The sequence below is a fragment of the Canis lupus genome, chromosome 4, assembly GCF_003254725.2.
Source record: "Canis lupus dingo isolate Sandy chromosome 4, ASM325472v2, whole genome shotgun sequence".
NCBI lineage: Eukaryota > Metazoa > Chordata > Mammalia > Carnivora > Canidae > Canis > Canis lupus.
Window position 1 is genome coordinate 67,096,732 of NC_064246.1, and position 26,050 is coordinate 67,122,781.

Genomic DNA, 26,050 nt, shown 5'->3' on the forward strand with positions numbered 1-26,050 from the left:
GCCCCTGAGGCCGCGACCGTGGGGTGCGGGTCTGCACCGCGTCCTGCAGCCCAGAGCCAGGGCTGGGTGCCCTTCCCCCCAGGGAGGCTGGGGAGCACCAGGGGCGCCCCTGGCCCTCCCGCCGCATAGTCTGCACCCTCCTTCCCAACCACGCGCCGGTGCCGGGGTGGCCGGGTCGTACTCAGCGCAGCGCAGGGCACGGCAGGCGGGTGGCCCCGGGCGGGCGCTCTTGGCCAGCTTCCCCTTGGCTTCCCCTTTTGCACCCGGGCAAGCACCTGACGCGCTCACGGGGCACCTCAGGCACCACGCGAGGCCGAGGGCCCAGCACCCTGCTTCTCTGCCCGGCGCCTCACTCCTCCCCGGGATCATTCCCCAGAGAAGCTCCTCGGCCTGGAGCCTGTGCCCTGCGCTGGCAGGAAGCCGCCTTGAACCCCTCGCTGCCTGCTGTGCCCCTGGCCGGCTCTCCAGGGTCACGGATCGTCATCTACTCAGAGGGACCTTCCCTACTGGTTCCACACAAAGGAGCAAGCCTCTACTCTCACATCCCCGATTTGCATGCTCCGTAGAGCATCCCTCACTATCTGATGGTTTTCCTTAAAAAACGTTTTTTTCCACCAGTGCCTTCCTCCAGCCCTAGAATCCCCTGCACAGGAGCGCAAGGGTCCGGCCTCTCTCATGCTTTGCTCTTTCCTTGGCACCTTGAACACTTCCTGGCCCTCGGCAGGTGCTGGATAAATAGTCCTTGATTAAATAAATGAATGAACGCTAGAGTTGGTGAATAAGACAGCAAATCTAGACAAATTTTTTTTGGGGGGGAAATGCAGATCTTCAGTTTATAATTTATTTAAAAATTACAAAAGTGTCTCCACCCAAGTTGTCCATGAAAAAAAAAAAATTAAAAGCAGCAACAATGCTCTTGGTGAATTACCAGCAGTTTAATGCAATTTATAAAATTGAACAGAATTTAGACGTCTGTCTTAGGCCTCTGTAGACCCGGGACCCTTTCTTTAGGTCCCTTTCCTTAGGGTCCGGGAGTATCATTATCGGGACACTCTCCAAAGCCTTTCTCCTTTGGACTCGGTGTAGAATGATCCGATAGACTCCTGTGATGGAGCTCCGGGCGTCTCTGGCCTGGTTGTTCCGGATGTGCGCTTCTGTGATACCCAAGTGTTCCAAAGTGCTCTTGACCTCATTTTCTTCGTCTTTGAGGGTGCTGGTTTCGGACAAATGTTTGGGATCCAGCTGGAAAGGCTCCAAAGGGGTGGGGTACGGCACCCCTTGCATCCACTCGTTGCTCATGATGGAGTCGATGCCGTGCCGGTCGGTGGGCACCGGCTGCAGGACGCCCCGGATGAGGCGGAGGCAGGGCCCCGACACGTGGGGAGGCACGCTGAACGTGCCCTCCAGGATGCTCCTCTTCAGCTTGGCCACGGTCTCCGCCCGAAAGGGCATGGTGCCAGTCACCATGAAGTACAGAAGCACCCCCAAGGCCCAGATGTCCACGTAAACGCCGACGTAATGCTCGTCTCGGAAAAGCTCGGGCGCAGCGTAGGGAGGCGACCCACAGAAAGTGTTGAGCATTTCGCCTTTTTTGCTTACTGTGCTGAATCCAAAATCACCCACCTTCACGCAAGTATTACTGGTATAAAATACGTTTTCTGCCTTCAGGTCTCTGTGAATAATTTGGTTCTCGTGCTGCGGGAGGAGACGTAGGGAAAAGTCATCACTTTCAAGGTATGACACTAACGGAAAGACCAATGCGTGGGTTGCTCTGAAACAGGGAGATGATGATGGGGTAGTAGCAGGAGTTCAATGCATGTCAACCTAAGTCACATCTGCAGGCCTCCAGAGCTGCCCTGTCTTCAAACCCTTGGCACACATAACAGCCACACCCCCCCCAAAGAGACCAAAGGTTCTGTTCTTCTGTGGGGCAACAGCTGGAGTTTGTCCCACCCACATGAGACTTGGATCTTTCGAAACTGAATGTTCTCAAACAGTAACCTTCATGTTTGAGGCCATATATGGGTTTTTCTGGCTGAGCAATCTCTTGGCAAGGACCATCCCCAAGAAGGTTTATTTATTTATTATTTTTAATTTTTATTTATTTATGATAGTCACACACAGAGAGAGAGAGAGAGAGAGAGAGAGAGAGGCAGAGACACAGGCAGAGGGAGAAGCAGGCTCCATGCACCAGGAGCCCGATGTGGGATTCGATCCCGGGTCTCCAGGATCGCGCCCTGGGCCAAAGGCAGGCGCCAAACCGCTGCGCCACCCAGGGATCCCTCCCAAGAAGGTTTAGAGGCCTCCCCCAACTTTTCAACCACGCTCTTTTGTGTGTGTGTGTGTGTGTGTGTGTGTGTGTGTGTGTGTTGGGGGGGTGCTCCTTTATCTTTGCAGAATTCAGTAGAAGTTAGGAGGCTATATTTGGTAAGGTTCTAGAGCATGTCCCACCCCCACTCTCACGATCGGGATGGATCCAGACAGACCATCTTGGGACCCCTAACCTCCTTAGTCCCAAGAGATGGTTTAATGTTACTTCACTGGGCTTCTTGGGGTAAGAATCCAGGCTTGGGAGCCTGACGGCTTGGTTAATTCTAGGTTCAACGATACCAGTTGTGCAATGTGTTTTCTTTCTTGGTAAAATGAGAAATCGAGAGCCATCTCACGAGACTGCCGTGAGAACGGTGTTCGATGCTGTATCTGCAGGGCCCAGCAAGGCCCTGCGCACAGTAGGTACGCTCGGGAATCCGGGTCTACATCCGTGATTCACCAGCCCTCTTCTCAGAGACCAGAGAGCCGGGAGGAATGGCAGGGGCAGAGGGCTGCGGAGGACTCAGCCTGGGTTCTCTTCTGCTCTCCCACCCGATTTTTTTCCTACAGAGGATGAGGAAGACTCTTCCCATCTCTTTGCTCAGTGTGGGTGTCGCTTACTCCCTGGCCCTGGGAAAGTTCGCGGCAGCATAGGGCCACTTAAATGGCAACGCTTGGCACCACACGTCTGAAACACCCACTGCCGTTACAGTCGTGCTCTTCTCTCTTGCTCACTTTCTCCCCCTCCCCTTCTCTCTCCTGATGCCTGTCTTGGGTCCCCAGGTCACTAACTTCCCTGCTAGTAATTTGGGAAGCCACTGACCCCAGCCTTGCCCCCACAGCATTCAGTCAGAGAATGAACCAGAAACAGCCTCTCAGCTCATAAAGACCCCCAGGCAAGTGTCTCTTTTCTGCCAACTGGACTGAGACTGTACTGGGTAAAGAGGACAGCCCAGACTTGTAGACTAGCGGAGCCATAAGGGTGGTGGCCAGGCCCATGTGTCCAGCCCCTCTGTGTTTGTGGCAATATGGCCAATGGCGGAGAAGGCACAGGAAAACCAGTTCTTGAAGGAACTGGGGTGGGGGGTGCTTTAGGAGTCCAGATTTACATAATGAAATAATCAGAGAACTAAAGTAAGAATGACATAAGCAAGTGTTAATCCGCTGAGCACCGAGGCAGCTAGAGCTGGGGGGATCTACCGATGGAGAGAAAGATCTGTGTGAGCTGATGTGAGATTGAAGAAAGTTCCAGAGACAGACAGGACTGAGTGGAGTCGTGAAGTGTGGAAAGGATTTGGAATGAGACATAATAAGAGGGGAGAGAGCTTCCTACACACACAGGTAGGTAGCCAGGGCCAAGAAGCTGCGAGGAGCCAGCTCTCCTGCTGTGGAGGGTGGGTGCGGAGAAAGGCCAGAGCCGGGGACTGGTGAGGGTGCTCCTGCTATGGGAGCAGCTCTGCCAACTTCCCCAGAAGCCAGGGGGCCGCTATGTCACTGGAGACCCCTGGGCACTGCTTTAGAGGCTATGAGTGTGATCAAATTCAGACTCTGGATTCTCCCAGAAGGGACTCCCGTCAGCCCCTGCAGGACGAAAGGCCTCTGGGATGCTCGGACATGGGTGAACCAGAGCCCAGGCTCCCACCATGGGTGATGTGGGAGCAAAACTCTATTCCTCACCCCCACTCACCATGTGCTTCACGGCAGACACAATCTGGGAGAAGATGAGCTTGCTTTCTGGTTCTGAGAGCTTCCCTTCGGTGCTAATTTTCCCGAAGAGCTCCCCGCCCCCTGCATACTCCATCACCAAGTGGAGCTTGGACAGGGTCTCCACGACTTCGTACAGACGGATGATGTTGGGATGGTGCAATTTTTCCATGCTGGAAATTTCACGGGATAGTAGCCTTTGGGTTTTCTGGTCTAACTTGGTCTTGTCCAGGATCTTAATGGCCACCTTTTCTGGGAGGGAAAAAGTCAAAGGATATGCCAGTGTTCATAGGAGCACAAAAGCTTAGAACTGCGAGGGACCCAAACTGGCCCCTTTATTTCACTAGACACAGAGGGTAAATGGCCGTTCCCAAGCTCACAGAGCTCGTCAGTGGTGATGACAGCCGTTCTTGAGTGGCTGTCAGTGCTCATCCCTTGGATCAGTGTGAGTCTTCCAGGCACAGACTTTGGTGCCCACTCCTACCTTCCAAGGAAGATTCAGTTTGATGATCTTTACCCAGTTTTCTGGATCAAGTTAAAGCTTCTTTGCTTAGCCCAGAAAACCCTTCCCATTCAGACCTAACCCACCTCTTCTGCCTCATAACCCCTGGCCCACAGTTCCCAACACCCCATGCATGGCTTTAATCCGTTACACAACTGTTTGTTGTTCCCTGAAAAGAGACTGAACACCCAAGCCTGGGACCTTTCCTCCCCCTGGATCATTTCCTCTGCCTGGCTCGTCCCTGCTTCCCTGCTCTAGGACATCCGGGTTCTGTGTATTCTCTGTACTGTGGTCTCAGCACACTGTTGACTCCTTGTCTGTTGCCCCTCCTGCCCCTTCCCTTCACATTTTGTCTGACTCTGTCAGTGCCAGGTACATGATGCAACAGTACAAGCCACAGTGGCACTTGGGGGGCAGGGCGGGGCGGGGGCAGTCACCAGCAGACTGACCAGGCCGTGTGATGCTCACCGGGAGTGAGGGTTCTCTGGTACAGATTGTTCTGGACTGTAGTTTGCGATTATGTATTGACAGCCCTAAAAATAGTGCATGTTTTGGCCCAGCCATTTCACCTTTGGCAATTATTATTTTAAAAAACATTTTATTTATTTATTTGAGAGAGAGAGAGAGCAAGAGAGAACACAAGCCAGAGGAGAGGCAAGGGGAGAAGCAGACTCCGGCTGAGAAGGGAGCCCAGTGTGGGATGTGATCCCAGGGTCTGAGCTGAAGGCAGATGCCTAACTGACTGAGCCACCCAGGCGCCCCTCACCTTTGGCAATTAATCTTTTTTATTTACTTTTTTTTTTTTTAAGATTTTAGTTATTTATTCATGAGAAACACACAGAGAGGCAGAGACACAGGCAGAGGGAGAAGCAGGCTCCCCGCAGGGAGCCCGATGTGGGACTTGATCCCAGGACCCCCGGATCAAGATCTGTACCAAAGGCAGATGCTCAACCACTGAGCCACCCAGGTGCCCCCTGGCAATTAATCTTAAAGAAATAATCTGACACATGTAGATTTCTGTGCTATTGGGAACAGCATCCAGCAAGAGAGATGGGTTTAACCGAAGTGTGGTTCCTCTATCTCTATGACACTACACCATGCAGCTATCAAAATAATGGTGCGGGTCTTTATTTCTTGAAATGAAGAGATGTTCAATGTAGAGCAAGTGAGAAAAAAATACAAATATCATTTGCATACAAAAAAAATCTGGCAAGTTTTGCATCAAAATATTTAGAATAGTGATTTTATTAATAAGGAGATTATGGGTGGTTTAAAAAAGTTATTTTTACTTATCTGTATTCTCTAATTTTCCTGCAATTAATTTACACAATTGACAGCAATTATGTAATAAAAATGGTTAATGTCTGAAAATGATGAATCTACTCCAAAGTAAAACAATTCAGTTTTTGCCTCGAATTGGGACCAGACTTTCGATTAGGTAAGAAAAAAAATTTCCAGGCAAGTAAATGGGAAACCAGGGTTGCAGGGCCCCTGTGACCCACTTACAAACAACTGCCTTGAAGAATTTTAGCACCGTGGGTGTGGGCACGAAAACAGATGGGGCTGCTTGCAAGTAGAGCGTTGTCGGTATATAAAGTAGGCCCATTAGGGCTTCTGGAATGGAAAGGGGCAGGGTCCACTGGCCTCTGATGTGACCACTCTTGCTCTGGTGGAGGCGATACTAGGGAAGGAGGAGCCCAGCCATAAGGGAGCAGAATCCTTGGGGTTTATGTGACCTCTGCAGGCAGCGAGCCCCAGGGACAGGGTCACCACCGCCAAGCCCGATGCATTTGGCCTCCCGGGTCCTGTGTCCGCTACCTGGCAGGCTTCAGGCTGCAGATTCACTCCACCTGCTTACCAGAAATAGAAACTTCGGGTCTGGCAGCCTGCTAGGTGAGCTGCTCTTTTAAGGGTGAGAATAAAGGGGATCCCTAGGTGGCTCAGCGGTTTGGTGCCTGCCTTCGGTCCAGGCATGATCCTGGAGTCCCGGGATCGAGTCCCACATCAGGCTCCCTGCATGGAGCCTGCGCCTCCCTCTGTGTGTGTCTATCATGAATAAATAAATAAAATCTTTAAAAAAAAAAAAAAAAAGGGTGAGAATAAAGAGCTCCATCCCTTAATCGGGCAGACTGCCTGCGGGAGGGCCAGCTGCTGTTCCCCCACCAGAGCCGACCCAGACTTCTGGGAGGTTCTGGGAGGTTCCGTGAGGACGCATGTCCCCTCTGCCATTCACTGTTGCCCACATTGCAGGCCCCCGATGACCAGGTCGTGGTGCGGTCAGGCTGCTGTTACAAACCTCCCTGGAGCACAGACCTCCCTGGAGCATAGTCCTCGTCTTATTTCATTTTTCTTCTTTTTGGCTGGTTCCTGGCAAGGCTGCCCTCCCAGGGCCTGGACCCAAGAAAGGCAGGAGAAGGGCTGCAAGGGGACGAGCTTCCTTAAACCCTGTGCCCTGGGGACCCTGGGGTCTCACTTCTCCCGACCTGCTTCCTCCACTCTGCGTTCAATCAGATTGTTGCCATGCTTGGTAACATAAATGGGTAATCACAGGAAACATTTTTAAAAGCCCTGGTATTGGGGCATCTGGGTGCCTTAGTGGTTGAGCATCTGCCTTTGGCTCAGGTCATGATCCCAGGGTCCTGGGATTGAGTCCCACATGAGGTTCCCCACAGGGAGCCTGCTTCTCCCTCTGCCTGTATCTCTGCCTCTCTCTCTGTGTCTCTCATGAATGAATAAATAAAATCTTTATGAAAAACAGAAAAAAGCCCAGTATTCTGAACTGTTGCCGAGTGGCAGGAACTGCTCTTCCATGAAGAGCTAGGTCTCCACATCCACTCTTTCAACAAATGTTCAGTGAGTACAAGCGAGTACCTACTAGTACAAGCGAGTACCAGGCGATAAAGAAGACACCGTTCCTACAGTCCAGCGAGGGACAAAGACTTTGAAAAAAGCCCAGATGACGAGTGTAGCACTGTGAAGGAGGAGTACAGATAGAACAGAGAGGCCTCCCCGGGAAAGGACACTGTGAACAAGAGGTGGAGGAGGGAGGCCCAGCACGTGGCTGTGGGAGCAGCATGAGTGTTGGGCCTGGGCGAGGGACCGTGTGGGTGTGTGTCTGCGGACTTGAGAGGGGCCCGCTGTGCTGACACAGAGACTTAGGGGAGTGGGTCCACACCAGCCTGGGGTTGTAGGCAGGGTCGGAAAACCCAGGGCCTTGGAGACTGTTTTAAGAAATGCAGCCTTTATCTGTAGGAGAGTGGAAGATGGTTTTAAGGGAGAGTGTGATCTCTGATTTCCGTACCAGAGTGAGTACTCTGGCTGCACTGTGGGAAATTGATAGAAGGATAGGCCTGCGAGCAGGCGGGTGGGTAAGGAGGGGACTATGGCAATCCCAGATTGAGGACCCTCTTGGTGCTGGCAGATGAGAGAAAGTGTAGACACATTTGAAAGTAACCCTCCCCTTTCTCCAAATCTAGTGAAGAGTCTGAGGGCAGCAAGCTTACTGCAAGGCAATAGGGAGTAGTGGGGACTATGGAGTCTGAGGAGTGCATGCCCTAGGGCAAACAACTCCAGTGTTGTCAAATCTGATTTTTTCAAGAGAAGCCAGACATCTGAATTTATGCAAATGTTCCAATCACTAAGTGTCAGCAACAAATTCAAAATTTTAAACCTAGATTGGACCAAGCAAAACATGTCTATGGGAGCAAAGGGGCAAGGGAAGAAAAGAGACCTTAGAACACAGAATATTGTGTAAAGAAATTTGCCGTGAGAGGAGCTGAGACCTTCCTTCCAGACACATAGCTAGGCTGAGCCAACCTTACAGCGAGAAGCTGGGAGAACAGATAGCAGGTCCTCCTGCTCCTTCCTCCGATCCTCTGCGAGAGACCAAAGCCAACCGGAACCCAAAGAACTAAGGAGACTGGCTGTAGCCCGGGGCAGAGAGCAGAATGAGGGGTGGAGAGTGGATCTGGAGAGGCAGGTGGAAGGTCTCTGGCTTACAGGCTAAGGGTGTGGGAGGCAATGCAGGCATAAAGGGGGTGTACCCCTAGTCTGGCGATCAGGGAAGACTTGGAAGGCTCTCCCTGAAATCTGACTGTTAGAGGAAAGTAGAGGGGAAGTGATGAGGGTAGGTTCTAATGGTCAGGATGTGTAGGAGAGAAGGAGAGAAGGTCTTGAAGCAGGAAAGACCTTGATACTTTAGGGTATTGGTCTAAATACCTTTTGAGGGACAGCCCCGGTGGCCCAGGGGTTTAGTGCCGCCTTCAGGCCAGTGTGGTCCTGGAGACCCAGGACGGAGTCCCACATGGGGCTCCCTGCATGGAGCCTGCTTCTCCCTCTGCCTGCATCTCTGCCTCTCTCTCTCTCTGTCTGTCATGAATAAATAAAATCTTAAAAAAAAATTGGCTTTTGATTGGCTTTATCAATAAATATTTTTGAGCACTACTTTTATATACATTTACAAATTATATACATGTACTACTAATACAGACATTTTAAATATATATAATCATAGAAATGGAAAAGATAGGACAAATAAATATAAATGGAAATTCTAATATTGCCTTCCCTCATCAGTGAATTATCTTGCGCAATTCTTAGGGAATGTGCACCCTACTCTGGAGACCACTCAGACCCCCAAGTTGCTAAAATTGATGGTCATTTCTTAGGCTTTATTCCTCCTCCTTGAAACACCTTTGTCACTTGGTTTCCAGGGCAACACACACTCCTGGCATTTTTCCTATCTCTCTTTGGTTATTATTATTATTATTTAAGATTTTATTATTTATTCATGAGAGACACAGAGAGAGAAAGAGGCAGAGACATAGGCAGAGGGAGAAGCAGGCCTCCCAAAGGGAGCCTGATGTGGGACTCGATCCCAGGACCCCGGGATCACAACCTGAGACACCCAGGTGTCCCTGTTTTTTTTTTAGTTATTTATTTTTATTTTTATTTTTTTTTTATTACCGAAGCATAGTTGAGTACGATGTTATGTTAGTTTCAGGAAGACCACATAGTGATTCAGGTTCCACACATTCTTAATGCTCACCTCGGTAAGTAGTCGCCGTATAACATTATTACAGTATTATTGACTATATGCCTATGCTGTGCTTTTCGTCTCTGTGACTTATTTTATAACTGGAAGTTTATACTTCTTAATTCCCTTTGCCTATTTTGCCCATTCCCCCACTCTCCTCGCCTCTGGCAACCATCAGTTTGTTTTCTATATTTATCTATTTTTAAAGATTTACTTATTTGGGCAGAGGGAGGAACAGAAGGAGAGAGAGAGAATCTCAAGCAGACTCCCCACTGAGCACAGAGCCTGACAAAGGGTTCAATCATGACCTGAGCCAAAATCAAGAGTTGGATGCTCAACTGACTGAGCCACCCAGGCACCCTGTGTTCTCTGTATTTAAGAATATGTCTGTTTTGTTTTTTAGATTCCACATATAAGTGAATCCCATGGTATCTGTCTTTTCTCCTGCCTCTTCTACTTCCAAGGCTGTGTCCTTCTCATCTCCGTAGCCTCTGGATGTTGGCTACCTAAAGGCATAGTCCTTGGACTCCTTCCCTACAATCATTTCCTCAGTGATTCCAGATGCATAAGCATGTCCGCCTACACGACCTTGTCACTTAGTTGTTAGTTTGGGTTCCACGTGAAGCAGAGCCTGAGGCAGGGATTTAGGTGTAAGTAGTTTACAAAAGAGGTAACCTAGGAAATACAGGCACAAGAATAAGGAACAGAGATGGGAAAGACGGCCAATAAATAGTGTGTTACCAAGCAAGTTACCAGTCAGTCCTGCTAAATGTTACTCTGCCTAAATATCACAGGAGCCTGGGGTATTTATACATCAACTACTGCCAGTGATTGGTGGTTGGCTGCTCTGGGGGATATCAATTCCCTCTATTTCTGGCCTCCCACGCACGCAGGAAGAGCAGGCTCCAGCAGCCAGAGAAAGCCCAGAGGCAAGGAGACGGAGAACCTGGCATGGGGAGGTCAGGCTTGCATGCCCCGAGGTGGTAAGGCGCTGGGAGATGTGGGTGAGGCACCCATGGCCTCTGCCACGGAAGTGTAACAGATGTGTAACAAGTATGCACGACATAACACGTTCAATACTGTGCTCCTGATCTCCGCCTCCCCAAACCTGCTCTTCCTCCAGTCTTCCCAATTTCAGTAAATGGAAACTCTATTCTTACACTTGTCCAGACCAAAAATCTTTGAGTATTTGAATCTTCTTTTACATTCCACTTGGAATCTGTCAGCAGATCCCGTTATCCCTACCTTCTAGATACAGCCAGAATCCAGCCACTTCCGAGCACCTCACCCCAGCTGCCTTCCTGCTCCAAGCCACCATTGTCTCCTGCCTGGATAACTGCAGTAGGCTCCTAACTGATCTCTCTTTTTCTGCCTTTGACCCCTCGCAGTCTATTTTCAACAGAGCAGCCAGGGTGATCCTATTAAAGCATAAGCCAGATCATGTCACTTCTCTGCTCCCTCAAAGGGCTCTAGTTTCACTCAGAGGAAAAGCCAGAGTCCCTCCTGTGATATGATGACCCCACACTATCTGGTGGCTGCTGCCCCTGGCCTCACCACCCTGGCCATTCCAGGGCCAATACCGGCGCACTCTCTCCCTAGGCTGGCCGTCCCCTCTGCTCAGCCACCTCTCCCCTACATCTGCAGCCAATGACTTTTTTCTTTCAGGTCAGCGATCACCCTCCAGGAAAGATGCTCTCTCTGAAAAAAAAAAGAAAGAGCTGAAATCAAGAGTTTGATGCTTAACAACCTGATCCACCCAGGTGACCCTCTGTCACTTCTTTAGTTGAGATGGACATGCATCATTCATCTGGACCTGAGACTAACATTTTTTCTGGCTTCTCTGACTTTTGCCACTCCTCAACTTCAATTTGCTTTCCTCACTGAACGCTGATCATATTAATCACTTGTATTAATTGCCTGCTAAAAGTTCCTCAGTGACTCCCCAATACCTAAATGACAAACCCCAAAGTGCAAGAAGACTCTTCATGATCTAGGCCCTGCTTACATCACCCTCTGGGTCCCCGTGGTTTGGTTTCTTTTGAATCTCCAAATACTCCCCTCACTGGCTCATACCTCCATGCACTTCATATATCTCAGGACCTACCACCAGGCCGTCCTGCTACATGACCCTCTCCTGCTGCCCTCAGGCACAGCACGGCACACCCTTTGGCCTTACTCTGCAGCAACACTTACCAATCGCATCCTGTCTCCACTACCTACCGCCAGTTCCTAACAGGTTGGAGCTGTATCACATTCATCTCTTTAAGGCCCAAAACAAAATGTGGGCACAGGAGAGGTAATTATATTTTTTAAAAAAGGAAGGTGTGTGGGGTGGGCGGGGGGACATGATGAACTGATGCATAAATAAATTGGGAAAAAAGAAAGGCTCTAGAAATGTGAGACTAGGGTGACAGGAAGACCAGGGAAGAACAGGTCAGGGAGGGCAGCAACAGAGGAAGGAATGGGCACCTCGTGGCCACATTTACTTTTGTTTGTGAAAGCAGATGGAACATAAAATATTCAGAAGCTGAGTGCATCATGTCTTTTGTGAAATTTCTAATCAGCTTAAAAGGGGACTCATAGCTGTCCTATCAGCTTGCAAGGCCCAGGGGAATCTGAGCTGTTAGCTATAAAAATAAACTCTAGCCAACAGAGGCCTCTCCTGGAGTCTTCTTTCTAGAGATGCATCCATAACAGCTGGTGCCCTTTTAAAACTACGTCCTAATTGCTGCTCCTGGCACCCAAACCCTCTGCTTTCCTGGGAATCCCTCCATTGTCTCATCTAGATAGTCCACATTTCCTAGAAAGCCTGATGACAATTCTGGGCTGTTTGGCTTTTGTACAGGAACCACATTTATACAATTGTCATCCATGTTACACAATCTGATATGGCCGGGCAGTGGGACAACTGTTTGGAATGCCCAGCGTGGCTTTCTAAGCCACCCACTGATGAATCTCCTCTTTCAGAGGTAAAGAGTTTGGAGGTATGTGGCAGCTAACTTTCTATTCCATTTAGCTCGGGGTGGCCAAGTCCTCCAGTCCCTAAGAGATTCTACTTCCTGGTACCCGAGCCACCCTTTTCTTTCCTGAGCCCTCACACCTGTTGGCATCTGGGCTCCCTGCTCCCCCATTCCACCCCCTTTTTCAGCTGCCTTCATTGTCACCTTCCTGCTCCCTCCTAACTATGGGGCTCACTGAGGGCAGAACCATAGAAGAGAGGTGGGGTGAGGCTCTAGGATCAGGCCACTATGGGATGGGCCTACAAGTGAGGTCTAGGATTCACTTTTAGGTTGCTCAGTGACCTGCCATTAGCATTTTCTGTTGCTTAACTTTGCTGGTTGAACTGCCTTTCTCACTGCCTGTGCTTTGGGCCTTCCTCTCTCTTGTGTACATATGTCCCACAGCCAGAGGGTAACACCGAACCTTTGACAGCAGGGCTACACTGCAGCGGGTCGGCAGTGAGGAGAGCATGTTGCTGAGGCCACTGAGGCACCCAACTGGCACAGCAGACAAATGGCATGTTCTCTGGAACTCAAGGAACTGGAATCAGTTAATTTTGCCATACGGGAGATGAGAAGCCTGTGACATTCGAGAAGGAAATCACATGAATCGAAGTCATGGGTGAGTCATCTTTCTCCTGCCCTCCTCACTGCACAGCCTGACTCCAGACTCACTTTCTTGCTTCTGGCCTGTGCTGATTTCTCTACTCTGCTGGTTATTATCTCGAGGGCAGATGTGTCCGTCGATTTGCTGTGTTCTCTATCCTCCCCTCTCAGAGACACTAGTTAGGACCTCAGGCTCTGCTGACACGGTTGTGGGATGCGAGACCCTAGAGGCCGCAGCTGACTTGACTTGGGGGTGCCCTTGAGCTCCGCGGTGGCCTGTCCTCGGTTGGCTAGGGAGCAATCACATTCTCTCTCTTTAAAATGTGAGCTGGTGCAGAATGACACTAGGGGATGGAGAGGGGTAACAATGCTGGGAGACCATAGAGATGGGGGACTGGCAACCACCATTCTTCGCCGTGAGTCCTCTGATAACTTTGCAGAGGAAGCCACTCTGCGGAAAGAAGTATGAAGAACACTTTCATCAAGGGAAGTAGAAATGAGAAACCGTGAGGCCCCAGATAAAAAGAGGAGATGGAGAGGGTCATATCTCGAAACTCACTTGCTTCCCTGCTGTGGGTGCCCAGGGTTCCCCTGCCCATGATTCACCCCTTTCCACGTGAGCTCATTTGAGTAGGCTTCTGTTCCGCGAACCCAATGCTGTGTGACTCAGGAGGCCCAAAGAACCCAGACTTCTTTGACATCAGGCTAGAAGGAGCATTTAATGAATACTTACTGTGTGCTCTGTCTAGGCACATGGTAGACATTTGTTATATTTTTAAATTTTATTCATGAAGAAATTGAGGCACAGAATGATAAAGTAACTTGTTCAGGGTCACACAGCTAGAGTTGGAAAGACTAGGAATTCCCCCCAGGTCTCACGGATTCCAGAGCTAGTGTCTTCCCACAGTATTTATCGCATGACCGTCTGCTACTTAGAGAACAGCTCTCACCGAGCCAGTGGGCCGGAGAAGGCCCGAGACCGCGGGCTGCCCCATGAAGCCGTGCTGCCTCCCGAAATTGGGAGGACTGGATGAAGTCGGTGTTTCCCAAAGTGGAGCCTGCACCATTCATGGGGCGCCGACTGATTTTCCTGCAGAGAAACTGCCTTAAATAGCACTGAATCACAGCCCAGGAACAATCATTCCTGTTTGAGTTATTCTTTAATTCTCCCAAGTAAGGCAAAGAGAAAGTCTCAGACTGGTTGTTGGAGTGTTTTACTCTCTATTACTTGGCGATCTTCCTTGAGAACTTTTCGAAAGTTGCTAAGTGAGTAAATTTGAAAAGTTCTCATCATACGCACAAGAATTTATATAAAAATTTATATAAAAAATAATAAAAAATTAAGTGTCCATTATATGTTTTTACCATTACCTTCTATTCATAGCAAGTGACACTAGTTTTCATTATTTAAATAATACATTTCCTTTTTTTTCTAAAGACTATTCTTTTAAAAAAAAAGACTATTCTTAAAAAAAAAAAAAGATTATTTATTTGAGAGAGAGTGAGAGAGCACAAGCGAGGGAGAAGGAGAAGCAGGCTCCCCGCCAGGCAGGGGGCCCCACATGGGGGTCAATCCAAGCACCCTGGGATCATGACCTGAGTTGAAGGCAGATGCTTAACCGACTGAGCCACCTAGGTGCCCTACATTTCCTTTTGAAGTAAATTTATTTAAGTAAAAAACAAAACAAGTTGTACCAATGAGTGTGCCATGTACTTTGTGTATGTTAATTCTGATTTTCCAACAATTTTAAGAGAAGAATCCTCTCTATTTTATGGCTGAGGCAACTAGGGGCCAAAGAAGTGCCTCGTAAAGGACTGATCCAGGACCTGAAGCAAATATGCCCGATCCCAAAGTGCCTGTTCTCTCCACTGCCCCACGCATGCTGCCTCCTCACCCTTGGAATCTAACACCTGAACCCACACTCAGGAAACAGCTCACGTTGGCCTTTTGGTTGGACTCTGGCCTCGTGGGCTCTCTGCTGCGCTGGACATGCTCTTGTTTCTGAGCACCTCTCTCGGGTTTGTCTTTCCCCACCTTGTCCTCTTTCTCCCTAATCACGTCTTCTATCTCAGGTTCTGAACCTTCCTCTCCCTGTGTCTTACACCTTGGTCTTTCATTCTTGCTCTGGCACCACCAAAAGGCAACACGTGTCCCAATTAGATTCAGGTCACAGCACTCAATCTACTTTTGTGGGTAAAGTCAGCACTTGTCACTGGCCGCATTGTGTGAGTGGGGGTGCGGAGGCTCACAGAAGTACTGGCATGTAGTGGGCTGAGTACGGTGAGTGGCTGAGATGTGAGCATGTGGACCCACCTGGACACTTGGTCTCCGAGTAAGATGGATGGAGACTTGGAGCTCCAGTGACTTGGGAGTATGAGTGCCTCCGTGTATGTATATGTGGGTGCTTTTTATGTAGGGGCCAGATATTGGGTTGGGCCTGAGGGTTAGAGAAGAAAAGAAAACAAAAGGCAACTCTAATATAAGAAAAGAGCAGCACTGAGATATGGTAGCAGGTGAGAAATGTCAGTACAGGTGAGAAATATACTCGCCAGGACAGGGAGGAGTCTGTGGGCCTTAGGAAGTTGGTAAATGATACCAAGTTGCAAGTGGTCTTTTCCTGCCTTACGCCTCCCTTCTTACAATCTCCAGGCTTCAGCTAAGTTACAGGTGGCACAGGGAAGTGCCCTCACTGGGCTGGGACAGCAAAGGGCAGCTGGGCGCTCTGCATCGGTCCTCCCTGAGGCCAGAGCGGTGGGCTTTGCTGGTCTGGGGTCCAGAGCGTCCGGAGCCAAGCCAGCGTGGTCTCTGGTAGAGAGCAAAGAGTCAAGCAACCGTGAGAAGTAGTAGTACGGAGTAGACCGGAGCAGAGAAGTCCTGAGATCAAAAGCCATTTCCCCAAATATAGCAGGAGGAGCAGCCTTGGATGAGGAGGGGAGCCTGAACTCTGCTATATCCCCTGATAATAGTGACCTGGGAGGTCTCCTGTGTATCAGTACTGACACATGCACATGCACACACACACACACAGACAGACACATAGACACACAGACACAGATGCACATACACAGAAGTTACAAATAAGGACTTGGAAGATGAGTTGCCTCGAACCAAGCCACACTCCACTCCACTTCTCCAAGGCCTAACTGGAGAGGACAGGGCCCCTTCAACGTTGAGTGAATTCATCTACACCATAAGCAGGAGAACGTTTAGAGTGAAAATCTTTCGAGATTGAATTGCTGAAACCATATTTAATTTCTTTGGATCTCAGGTTCCCTCTCTGGTAATGGAAATAAAAATACTGACCTCACACGGTTCCCGAGAACACTAACCGAGGTCAGGATGGAAGGTGTGTGGCACAGCGCTGGCGTCCCATGGGGCCTCCTTCACCCACTGCCCTGGCCCTGGCCTCCTAACCCTTTCCCCTTGTCCCAGTGCCACAGGAGGGGATCCTGGAAGCTCAGCGCCTACCTTTGGTTAGGGAGTGAATCCCCAGCTTGACCTGGGAGAAGTTCCCACTTCCAATTTCTCCTCGGATTCGGTAGAAGCCGATCCGTTTCCCCAGCGTGATCTCTCTCACCACCTTCTCGTCTTGGGCCATGTCCTGCGTCAGCTTCTCGAAGGGCGTCAGCTGGCGGGGCTGCCCCTCGCCGTCCTCCTTGCTGCCCTCCGTCTGACAGCCGCTCTCCACGCTCTCCCGCCGGTCCCACCTGGCATAGTGGGGGGTCACCAGGCCGCCTCCATTCCCGTACACTGCAGTCATCGTCCACGCGGGCTCACATGTCCGGCCCGGCCAGAGGCACCGATGGGAAGGCAGGCAGGGTGCGGGGCGGTGCAAAGGGCCCAGGGGTGGGAGGCGGGAGTTTGGGCCTGCGGGAGCCCCGGGAGCGGGACAGGTGGCCCGCGGAGCCAGGGGGCCCCCCCGGTGGCTTCAGTAGGAGGAGGGCAGAGGCCAACAGGCCGGCAGGGCCTGCGCAGCCAAGCCAAGAGCTGCCCCCATCACTCGGGACATTTCACACTTGCCTTCACGGCGCACTTCCCAGCTCTCCCCGTCCAGGCGCGCTCACAGCCAGTTACCATAACCACTTCCCTGCTCAGCCTCCAGGAGCCCTCTGGCCACCCATGCGGTCTGATGCTCTGTGGTGGGCGGCTGGTCCCAGGACAAAGGCTCCAGTTTGCTATTTCCTTTGATGGCTGGAGGATCTTTCACACTGGCCTGTGAGAGCCCCTCGGAGGCCCCCGGGGCCCTGCCGCTGGCCTTCTGCTCTGACCTCCTGCATTTTGCACTTCTGCTGGCGAGTAGCAGGGCCCCAGGGACCCAATGATCTGGACCCCAGGAAAAGAAGAAACTTGCAAATCAGCCTTCTGGTCACAAGGGCTGCCCGAGAAGGATTAAGTCCCTGCAATGTCACTTTAGCCGGCCTTTATTTAGATGAGCCTTCCTCTAAGCCGTGAGCTGTCTCAAAAATTTGGCAGGTGCTGATTCATCCTAAGAAGAGAGAATAAGAAAATTTATTAGCCTATGCTAATGTACTGCACAGGATTTACAACGAACATGAAACTGCCTTGTAAGCATTGATCTAAAAAAAAGCACCACACAAATTTCAGTTGTGACTATCAGTGGTAAATGCTTGATTGTATATGATTTAGTAGGAAGAAAGTGAACATACACTCACTCCTCGATCTACATTTTAGAAAAGCCCTCACAGCCTGTTAATATTTTTAGCCATACTATTTTTCTGTTTCTTGACATTAAGGAAAATATACATATTGCCTTTAATTGCTTTAAAGCCAGACTTTTAAAATAATAATACAGTACTAATGATGATAAAGATTTCCTATTAATATCAGTTTTCCAAAATCCTTACATTGATTCAAATAACAATGTATTCTATTTCCTGTTACACTGTATGTTCTTGCACAATTTTTCTGATAATGGTTGTTCCCACTCTTTATGTGCCATTCCATGATAAAGGCTAATTTTTCTCCCAGGCTTATTTTCTATGTATTTCTGATCGGGTATTTGCCTCCAGGCCAGTCAGCTCATTCTGAAGGTGCAGAAGCCAAGGGTAATGTTGCAGGAGGGCTAAGTCTGTGGCCTCCGCAGTAAAGCAATACGGTCCAGCATAAACATCTTCAGGACTTTTCCTCCTGCAACGTACAGTAAGAAATAATCACTTTCTCAATTCCCACAGCATGTTGTGCATTTTCCATCTCCGTGAAAGTGGGCACTGGGTTTAATTCATCTGTATGTCTTGTTCCCTTCCTCACTCCCTCAGCACAGAACACAATGTCCTACCTAAAGAGTGTTGAATTTGATTTTTGGATTTGAGAGTTCTGAACCAAAACCTTTGTGAACATGAGAGATTGCTTTGGAAATGTGAATTCTTTTTTTTTTTTTTTTAAGATTTTATTTATTCATGAGACAGAGAGAGAGAGAGAGAGAGGCAGAGACATAGGCAGAGGGAGAAGCAGGCTCCATGCGAGGAACCCCACGCGGGACTCAATCCCTGGCTCTGGATCATGACCTGAGCCAAAGGCAGATGCTCAACTACTGAGCCACCCGGGTGCCCCAGAAATGTGAATTCTGATTCTGTTTGATGATATCACATTATTACAATTAAGTACAGAGATGTTTCTATTATTATGCTATGTGTGGGGTTGCCAAATAAAGATAAAGATGGGAAAGTAAACTGCCGCCCAGCTCTGTTCCTCTTTTTGGACAGTGAGGAAGCTGGAAGATCAGGGATAAAGGCGTAAAAGGGGCCAGGCATTAGTAACCACACACATCTCTAGGTTATAGTCTGATTAGGATGTTTTATTATTTTTTTAAAGACTTTATTTATTTATTCAACAGAGAGAGCAGGTGCTACCACGAGCAGGGGGACAGGTATGAGGGAGAGGGAAAAGAAGGCTCTCTGCCAAGCAGGTAGCCTAACATGGGGCTCGGGGCTTGATCCCTGCACCCTGGGATCATGACCTCAGCAGAAGGCAGATGCTTAACCAACTGAGCCACCCTGGTGCCCCTGGTGAAGACGTTTTAAAAGATGTCTTTAAGATAAAAGATCTTTAATTAGGTTGAAGAAAATCTAGTCACTGGTTCTTTAGCTTTCTGGGGTCACATACTCTTTTGAGATTCTTGGGGAATCTATGACCCTATTCCCCAGAAATAAAAAGCATGCGCACACAATTTGCATCCAATTTTAAGGGGCTAAGGACCCTTTGAAACCCGACCTCAGAGTAAGAATCTCTATGAAGATCAAGTGGCACTAGGTCTCCTCAGATCCCTGGCAGAAAGTTACCACACAGATGAGAAGAGGAGTGGCATTAATTATAATTTGGAAATTATAATTCTTTAGCTTTACCTATATAAAGAGAGTAAAGACTTTAGACAGGAAAGCAGTGCTGGCCATCTCATGTTCCAGCAGGCTGTATGAAGAACTTCTTGGCTCTGTGTCCTTCCTGGGCCTTTCACACAACTCTGGGCATGCCTGTCTCGCTCGGGGTGCCTCACCACTGCACCATCTCTGCACCTCACCTACTTGTACCCCAGCTAGACAAGCACCTGGAGAGCCAGGACCTGTACCTTATCCCTCTATCTCCCAGAGCTCAGCATATTGCCTGCCACTTATCTATCTGATAAACGCTTGATGAAGAAGGAATGAATTAATATACCAATTTATCAACTGTCGCATTTGGGTATGATTTAGTAGAGGTAATTTTTTTTTTAAGATTTTATTTATTTATTCATGAGAGACAGAGAGAGGCAGAGACACAGGCAGAGGGAGAAGCAGGCTCCACGTAGGGAGCCTGACGTGAGACTCGATCCTGGGTCTTCAGGATCAGGCCCTGGGCTGCAGGCGGCGCTAAACCGCTGTGCCACAGGGGCTGCCCTGCTCTCTGACTTCTCATGCTTGGTCAGGACTTTTCTGCTTTTCTGGTTCCCCCATTCTCCTGATTTGGGCTCTGTTTCTTGAACTCCATTCAGGCCAGGGATTTACAATTGGGTTTTGACTCGCTACCTTGATTAACTTCAGGTGCCCCCAGGAATTCCTCCCTTCTTTCTTCCTAATACAGGATTAGGCACAATTATCAAGTGTCAGGCTTTATCTTGCACTATATACCCTCTACCTGCAAATTAAATTTCTTGCACAATGGCCTTGAAACCAATTGTCTTGCCTTAGTGGCTAGGGAGATAGTTAATCTTCTGTTTAGATCAGATAAAGGAGTTTTGGCAATTTTGAAAACGTTGAAGTGGGTTTGTATTGAGGATGAACTCCAACTTGTTGAAACAGGTAGCAAGCCAACTGGAAAATTTGAACCCCTAACTCATCCTACTCCAAAATAAGTTCCAAATAGGTCACTTGAGCAAATGTAAAACAAATGAAACCATAATATACTAGAAAAAAAAAAAAAGAAATTTTTTTATGATCTCAGAGAAGGCCATAAAAGAAAACATTAAATTTGACTACATAAAATGATAACTGTTTGCCAAAAGGTATCATAAACAAATAAAGCAAATTATTATTATTATTTAAGTAGGTGCCATGCTAGGCATGGAGCCCAATGTGAGGATCGAACTCATGACCCTGAGATCAAGACCTGAGCTGAAATTAAGAGTCAGACGCTTAATTGATGAGCCACCCAGGCGCCCCAAATAAAGCAAATTAAATGATAAACCGGTAGGAAAAGCTTTCCAACACATGATAGACAAAGATCTAATTTTTAGATAAGTGATTTTTGCAAATTGATTAGAAAAATAAAGTATCTCCAAAGAAAAAAAAATGATAACATGAGCAGACATTTCACAAAAAATACAAATGGCTCTATAATATAGAAAAAGATGTTCAACCCCACTTACAACCAAAGAAATGCACATGAAACTACACTGAAATTAGATTTTTTACCAATAAACTTGGAAACTACAAAGAAGTTTTAAATAATGCACTAGTAAATCTTAAAAAAAAAAAGCATTAAAACAGGGATGCCTGGGTGGCTGTGTGGTTGAGCCTCTGCCTTTGGCTCAGGGCATGATCCCACATCTGGCTCCCTGCAAGGAGCCTGTTTCTCCTTCTGCCTATGTCTCTGCCTCTCTCCGTGTGCCTCCCATGAATAAATAAATAAAACCTTAAAAATAAAAGAAACATTGATAATGCACTGGTGAGAGAGGGTCTGGGGAAACAGGAACTGTCATTATTGCTACTGAGATTATAAATTGGTACAAGTGCTTGGAGGACAATTTGGCTGTAACTAGTAAAGCGCATGCATACATACTCTTTGCCTCAGTGATTCCACTTCTGAGGTTAACTCATGCACACTGCATAAAAATATACCTATTTCTAATATGAGGATTGTTAGATTGATATTCATTAATGCATTGCTTTGCAGCAAAAACTAGAAATTTTTTATGTGGCTATCAAGAGGGAACTGGTTAAATAAATGATAATATGTACATAATGGATTACTATGCACTTTTGAAAAAGAATGAGTTACAATATCCAACATATATGGCTAAGAGATTGGAAGAGTGTATATAAATGTGGTATCAGGAGTGTAAGAGAGGAGGGCATCCCTAAAGAATTGACAATAATTACTGTATCTGGGGGGGAAAGAATTGGACTGGGGATCAAAGTGACAGAAAAGTGTACTTTTCACTATTTACTCTTTTAACTGATGTACATTTTTTCCATGTGCATGTATTTACACTTAGAAAATCAAAAATATGTAATGTGTTGCAATCTTACACAATAATCTTGCTCTATTGGATTGCTTGTAAAGTCAAAACATAATTAGGAATTCTGACTAAATACTGAAAAATTTATACTTTCATTTATTTCTACTTCCTTCCAAAAATCCACAATAGGAATAGTAGGAAAAAGGGTATAAACTCACAAAAACAAAGAGAATAAAAGAAAGGAGAGCAGCCCAGTGAAATGTCAACATGTTTCTGCAGGCTTGGAAAACAAATTGAGGAGAATGAGTAACTTGGCAAAGACGGTGACAAAAACTGCAACATCTGAATGCTCAAAACACTTCAAACTATGAGAGACCAAGTACCTCCATGTATGGAGGGATGAAGCAGACCAAAATACAACAGGAATTGTTTGAAATATGGAGCGGTAAGAGCAGGAGCCCCTTCTCAAAGCCAGGTGGTTACTTTCTCCTCCCACTCACAGGGCCCAGGACAGAGGGTTTGGTCGGACTCTGGGTTCTGGGATTCCTCCTTCCCTTTTCTCTGTACCCCTGCACTCTGAGTTTTTAGAATGGAGGGAAATAAGTATATAATCTTCAGGCAGGGGATTCCTCTTTTTTTTTTTTTTTCCTATTGTTTTTTATTAAGTAAAAACTATCCCCATTGTGGGGCTGAACTCAGGACTTTGAGATCTAGAGTCACATGTTCTACTGACTGAGCCAGCTGGGTGCCCTGGATTCCTCTTTTGGATAAACCTAATAGCTCTCAAGAGAAAAGATCTCCGGAAACCAGTATTTGCAGATTCTTCAACACAAAGGCCCCAGGTGTGGGGTTCACTTGCAGCCAGGGGGCTTCCAATCAGATTCTAGTGCCTCCTGCTTTGAATGAATGTCCAATTGAGAAGCACCACCTGAGGAAAGGTTCCAAAATGAAAGAAACCGCACTCAATCAAAACAACCACTGAGAAGAACTTGAATGAAACAGCAAGCAAGGCAGGAAGCAGAAGACTGAAGAAATGATATTGCATCTATAGAAACAAGGACAAAATGCTAAAACAAACACACACAAACCCTCAGAGAACCAAAAAGAGCTCTTTTCTAAAGTGAAATTAAATCATTTGATTGAACATTTGTAAAAAAAAAAAAACGAAAAGAAAAGAAAAAAATCTAGAAGACATGAACAATAGAGAAAAAAAGGAAGAAAATTAGCTGATCAACTCAGGAAGTCCAACATCTAATTATTAGAATTTCTAGAGTCACACTATTGTGTCCCCAGTAAAATGAGACATGGTTCCTATTTAGATTCCTATTGTACTTGAATTTCCAACAAAAAAATTTTTTTAAAGATTTTATTTATCCATGCATGAGAGACACACACAGAGAGAGAGGCAGAGACACAGGCAGAGGGAGAAGCAGGCTCCATGCAGGGAGCCCGACATAGGACTCCATCCTGGGTCTCCAGGATTCCACTGTTGGCCTAAGGCAGCGCTAAACCGCTGAGCCACCGGGACTGCCCTGAATTTCCAACAAATTTCAAAAGTAGTAATGATTCTCAGTCCAATAGAATAAAAAAAATAGAAGAAAAAATCTAATGGAAAGATAAATCCCATTTGGGTATGTGTATAATGAATACTGTTTGCATTCGTAATCTTTTCACCTAAGACTTTTCTTAGATGTTTGGAAATAGATGTCCTGATTACAGGTTGTGGGGTTGCTATAAATAGCTTCTATCTAGATTACTTTCTAGTAGTGTCCCCGAAACATCAAGTTACATCATGCAAATGATGGAAATGATGACATACCTAATTGCAGATGAAATCCCCCTTTTCTCAGAGACATTTGTTGGGGGTTTTACTTTTTGCCCTTTTGATTTTGTAAATGAGAGCTTAGAAACCCAACCAGCCAAAAACATGGAGTCACATCAGTATAGATCAAAGCTTCTGGAGGAGGCAGGACCATCCTTAATTATTAGCTTACTGTTGCTGAATAGCAATGCATTAAATAAGATGAAAGAAAACAGAACTTCCTTAAGTAATTCATTCTCTTGACTTGCAACCCACTGTGAAGAAGAGTATATCAAAGAAAACCATCTGGCCTTTATTCTCTTTGTCTGAGTTTAAATTACAAAATTTCTGAGCAAGGCTTTCAGACAACCTTTTCACTGGCTGGCAAGGGCAGGCAGGCACTGGTTTGCTTAGAGGAAAAGCTGGGTTGTCTGTGTGGCAACGAGATGCAATGATAGACAAATCCCATGTAATTCTTTCTCAGGCATGGTGCACCCTCAGGGAGAATCTTTAACAAATAGGCTTCATTTAAAAATATATTTTACCACTTAAAATCATTTGCACCGTCTTAGCTTTTGGCCTTAGCTCTTTATTTCTCAACACACATCAAGATCTCCATGGGGGGCAGTTGGGAAATTTTGAAGCAAGTGGAAAATCAAGGAGAACTGGGTGTGCCCTAGCAATGAATAGAGGGCTGTTCTTAACACTATCTCTCACTCTGCTTGACCTTACAGGCTACTTTTCTGGCCACTCAGCTTCGGTGTCCCCCAATCCACTTATAACCACCATCCATGGCCAATCCACCCAGTCTGATGACTTATTACATCAGCTCTTCCCACATGGAGTTCAACTTCCCTTGAGGTTTCCTCAGCCATCAAGGTCAACTTCAGCCATCAAGGTCACAAACTCAAATTTACCTAGAGGGCCACGCAGGTGTTCTATGAGGCTCAGTGCATTGCCCATACCTTGCTTAATGCCCATCCCAAGCATGAGGAAGAAGCCCACACTCAGTTCCGGCCAGAGTAGCCACATTAGAATGCAGGCTTATTTCTGTCTGGCCTTTGTTTAAAAACAGCTGGAAATCAAGTTTTTGGTGAACTCTCTCAACTTTTAAATGGTAGATTAAAGATTTAAAAAATACCGTGTGGCCAAGTGAAACTGAACCATCAGGCCAGATTTGGCATTCAGGTTGCCAATTTACAGAGTCGGCTCCAGGTTTTCTAGGAATATCTCCTGAAGAAAAGGGGAGGGTCATCCAGAGGTCCACAGTCGAGGTCACCTGGGAGAGGCACATGTGATACCACTCAGCTTTCTGCATTCGTACCTTATAGTCTTGTGATATTTAAAGCACACACTCATGCACATGCACGAGTCTGTGTTTTGTTCATTTGCTTGTTCAATTCAGTGTTTATGAAGCACGGTCTGTGTTTTGTTCATTTGCTTGTTCAATTCAGTGTTTATGAAGCTTATTTAACCATCTAATTCATTCTCACAGCATATCTGTCATTGGCATTTTTCTTACAACTCTGACCTCAGAGTTAGACAAAGCTATAAAATACTCAACTGTCTATTAAATATCTGTAGGAGTTTGGGTCCCAAGAAGATTAGTGAAACTATTCAGTAGAGAATAGAAACAGATTAGTTGAGTTTAATCCACAAATGTGGCAGACTGGCTGGGAGATGCCTGCCTCTGTGACATCTAGAATGACATAGTAGCTACTTAGTGGTCAAGTATCTTTTAACCTTGGGAGGATTTATTGTCAAAACCAGAGATGTTTAGGAGACTTAAATCCCATAGTATTAATACTTTTGTTGTGATGATGTATGAAATTGGTATTTTATATACTTGTAAAGAAAAATTAACAGAATAAAGTGACAAAAAGTTTTGTGGTTCTAGTTTTACTTATTTATTTTCTTTAAAATATTTTATTTAGGGGGATCCCTGGGTGGCTCAGCAGTATAGTGCCTGCCCTCGGCCCAGGGTGTAATCCTGGAGTCCCAGGATCAAGTCCCGCATCAGGCTCCCTGCATGGAGCCTGCTTCTCCCTCTGCCTGTGTCTCTGCCTCTCTCTCTCTGTCTCTCATGAATAAATAAATAAATAAATAAATAATTAAAAAAATAAAAGATTTTATTTATGAGAGAGAGAGAGAGCACACACAAGCAGGTGGAGCAGCAGGCAGAGGGACAGGGAGAGGGAGAAGGAGGCTTCCCACTGAACAAGGAGCCCAATGCAGGGCTCAATCCCATAACCCTGGGATCATGACCTGAAGCAAAGGCAAATGCTTAACCAGCTGAGCCACCCAGGAACCCATGATTCTAATTTTAAATAAAGAATTGAAAAATTGGTTTACATTTGTGGTTTTGTGTTGAAATTTCATTGTTTATAAATAGCATAGGAATGTATTTAAGAAAAGTGTAAG

General features: G+C 47.0%; 1 protein-coding gene and 1 long non-coding RNA gene across 11 annotated transcripts in view; one reads left to right on the forward strand and one right to left on the reverse strand.

The window, feature by feature from the left end:
• Window positions 1-920: 920 nt before the first annotated feature.
• Window positions 921-26,050, reverse strand: part of NIM1K (NIM1 serine/threonine protein kinase) — a 64,258-nt gene continuing 39,128 nt past the window's right edge. For 7 of the 10 annotated variants that reach the window (XM_025435427.3, XM_025435426.3, XM_025435430.3 and 4 more), the window contains exons 2-4: window positions 16,626-17,643; window positions 3,998-4,266; window positions 921-1,695 (exon numbers count right to left, since the gene is read on the reverse strand). In XM_025435427.3, the coding sequence (XP_025291212.3) occupies window positions 946-1,695; window positions 3,998-4,266; window positions 16,626-16,917 (1,311 nt within the window). In that variant the 5' untranslated portion in view covers window positions 16,918-17,643 and the 3' untranslated portion in view covers window positions 921-945. Of the gene's footprint in view, window positions 1,696-3,997; window positions 4,267-12,974; window positions 13,116-16,625; window positions 17,644-18,022; window positions 18,305-24,770; window positions 24,911-26,050 lie in introns of those variants that run through there. The other 3 variants (XM_025435429.3, XM_025435428.3, XM_025435440.2) reach the window with 3 other exon arrangements.
• On the forward strand, window positions 13,036-25,515 carry LOC118354567 (uncharacterized). Its single transcript, XR_004815337.2, has 2 exons — window positions 13,036-13,172; window positions 24,364-25,515. It is a non-coding gene; the product is annotated as an uncharacterized LOC118354567 (long non-coding RNA).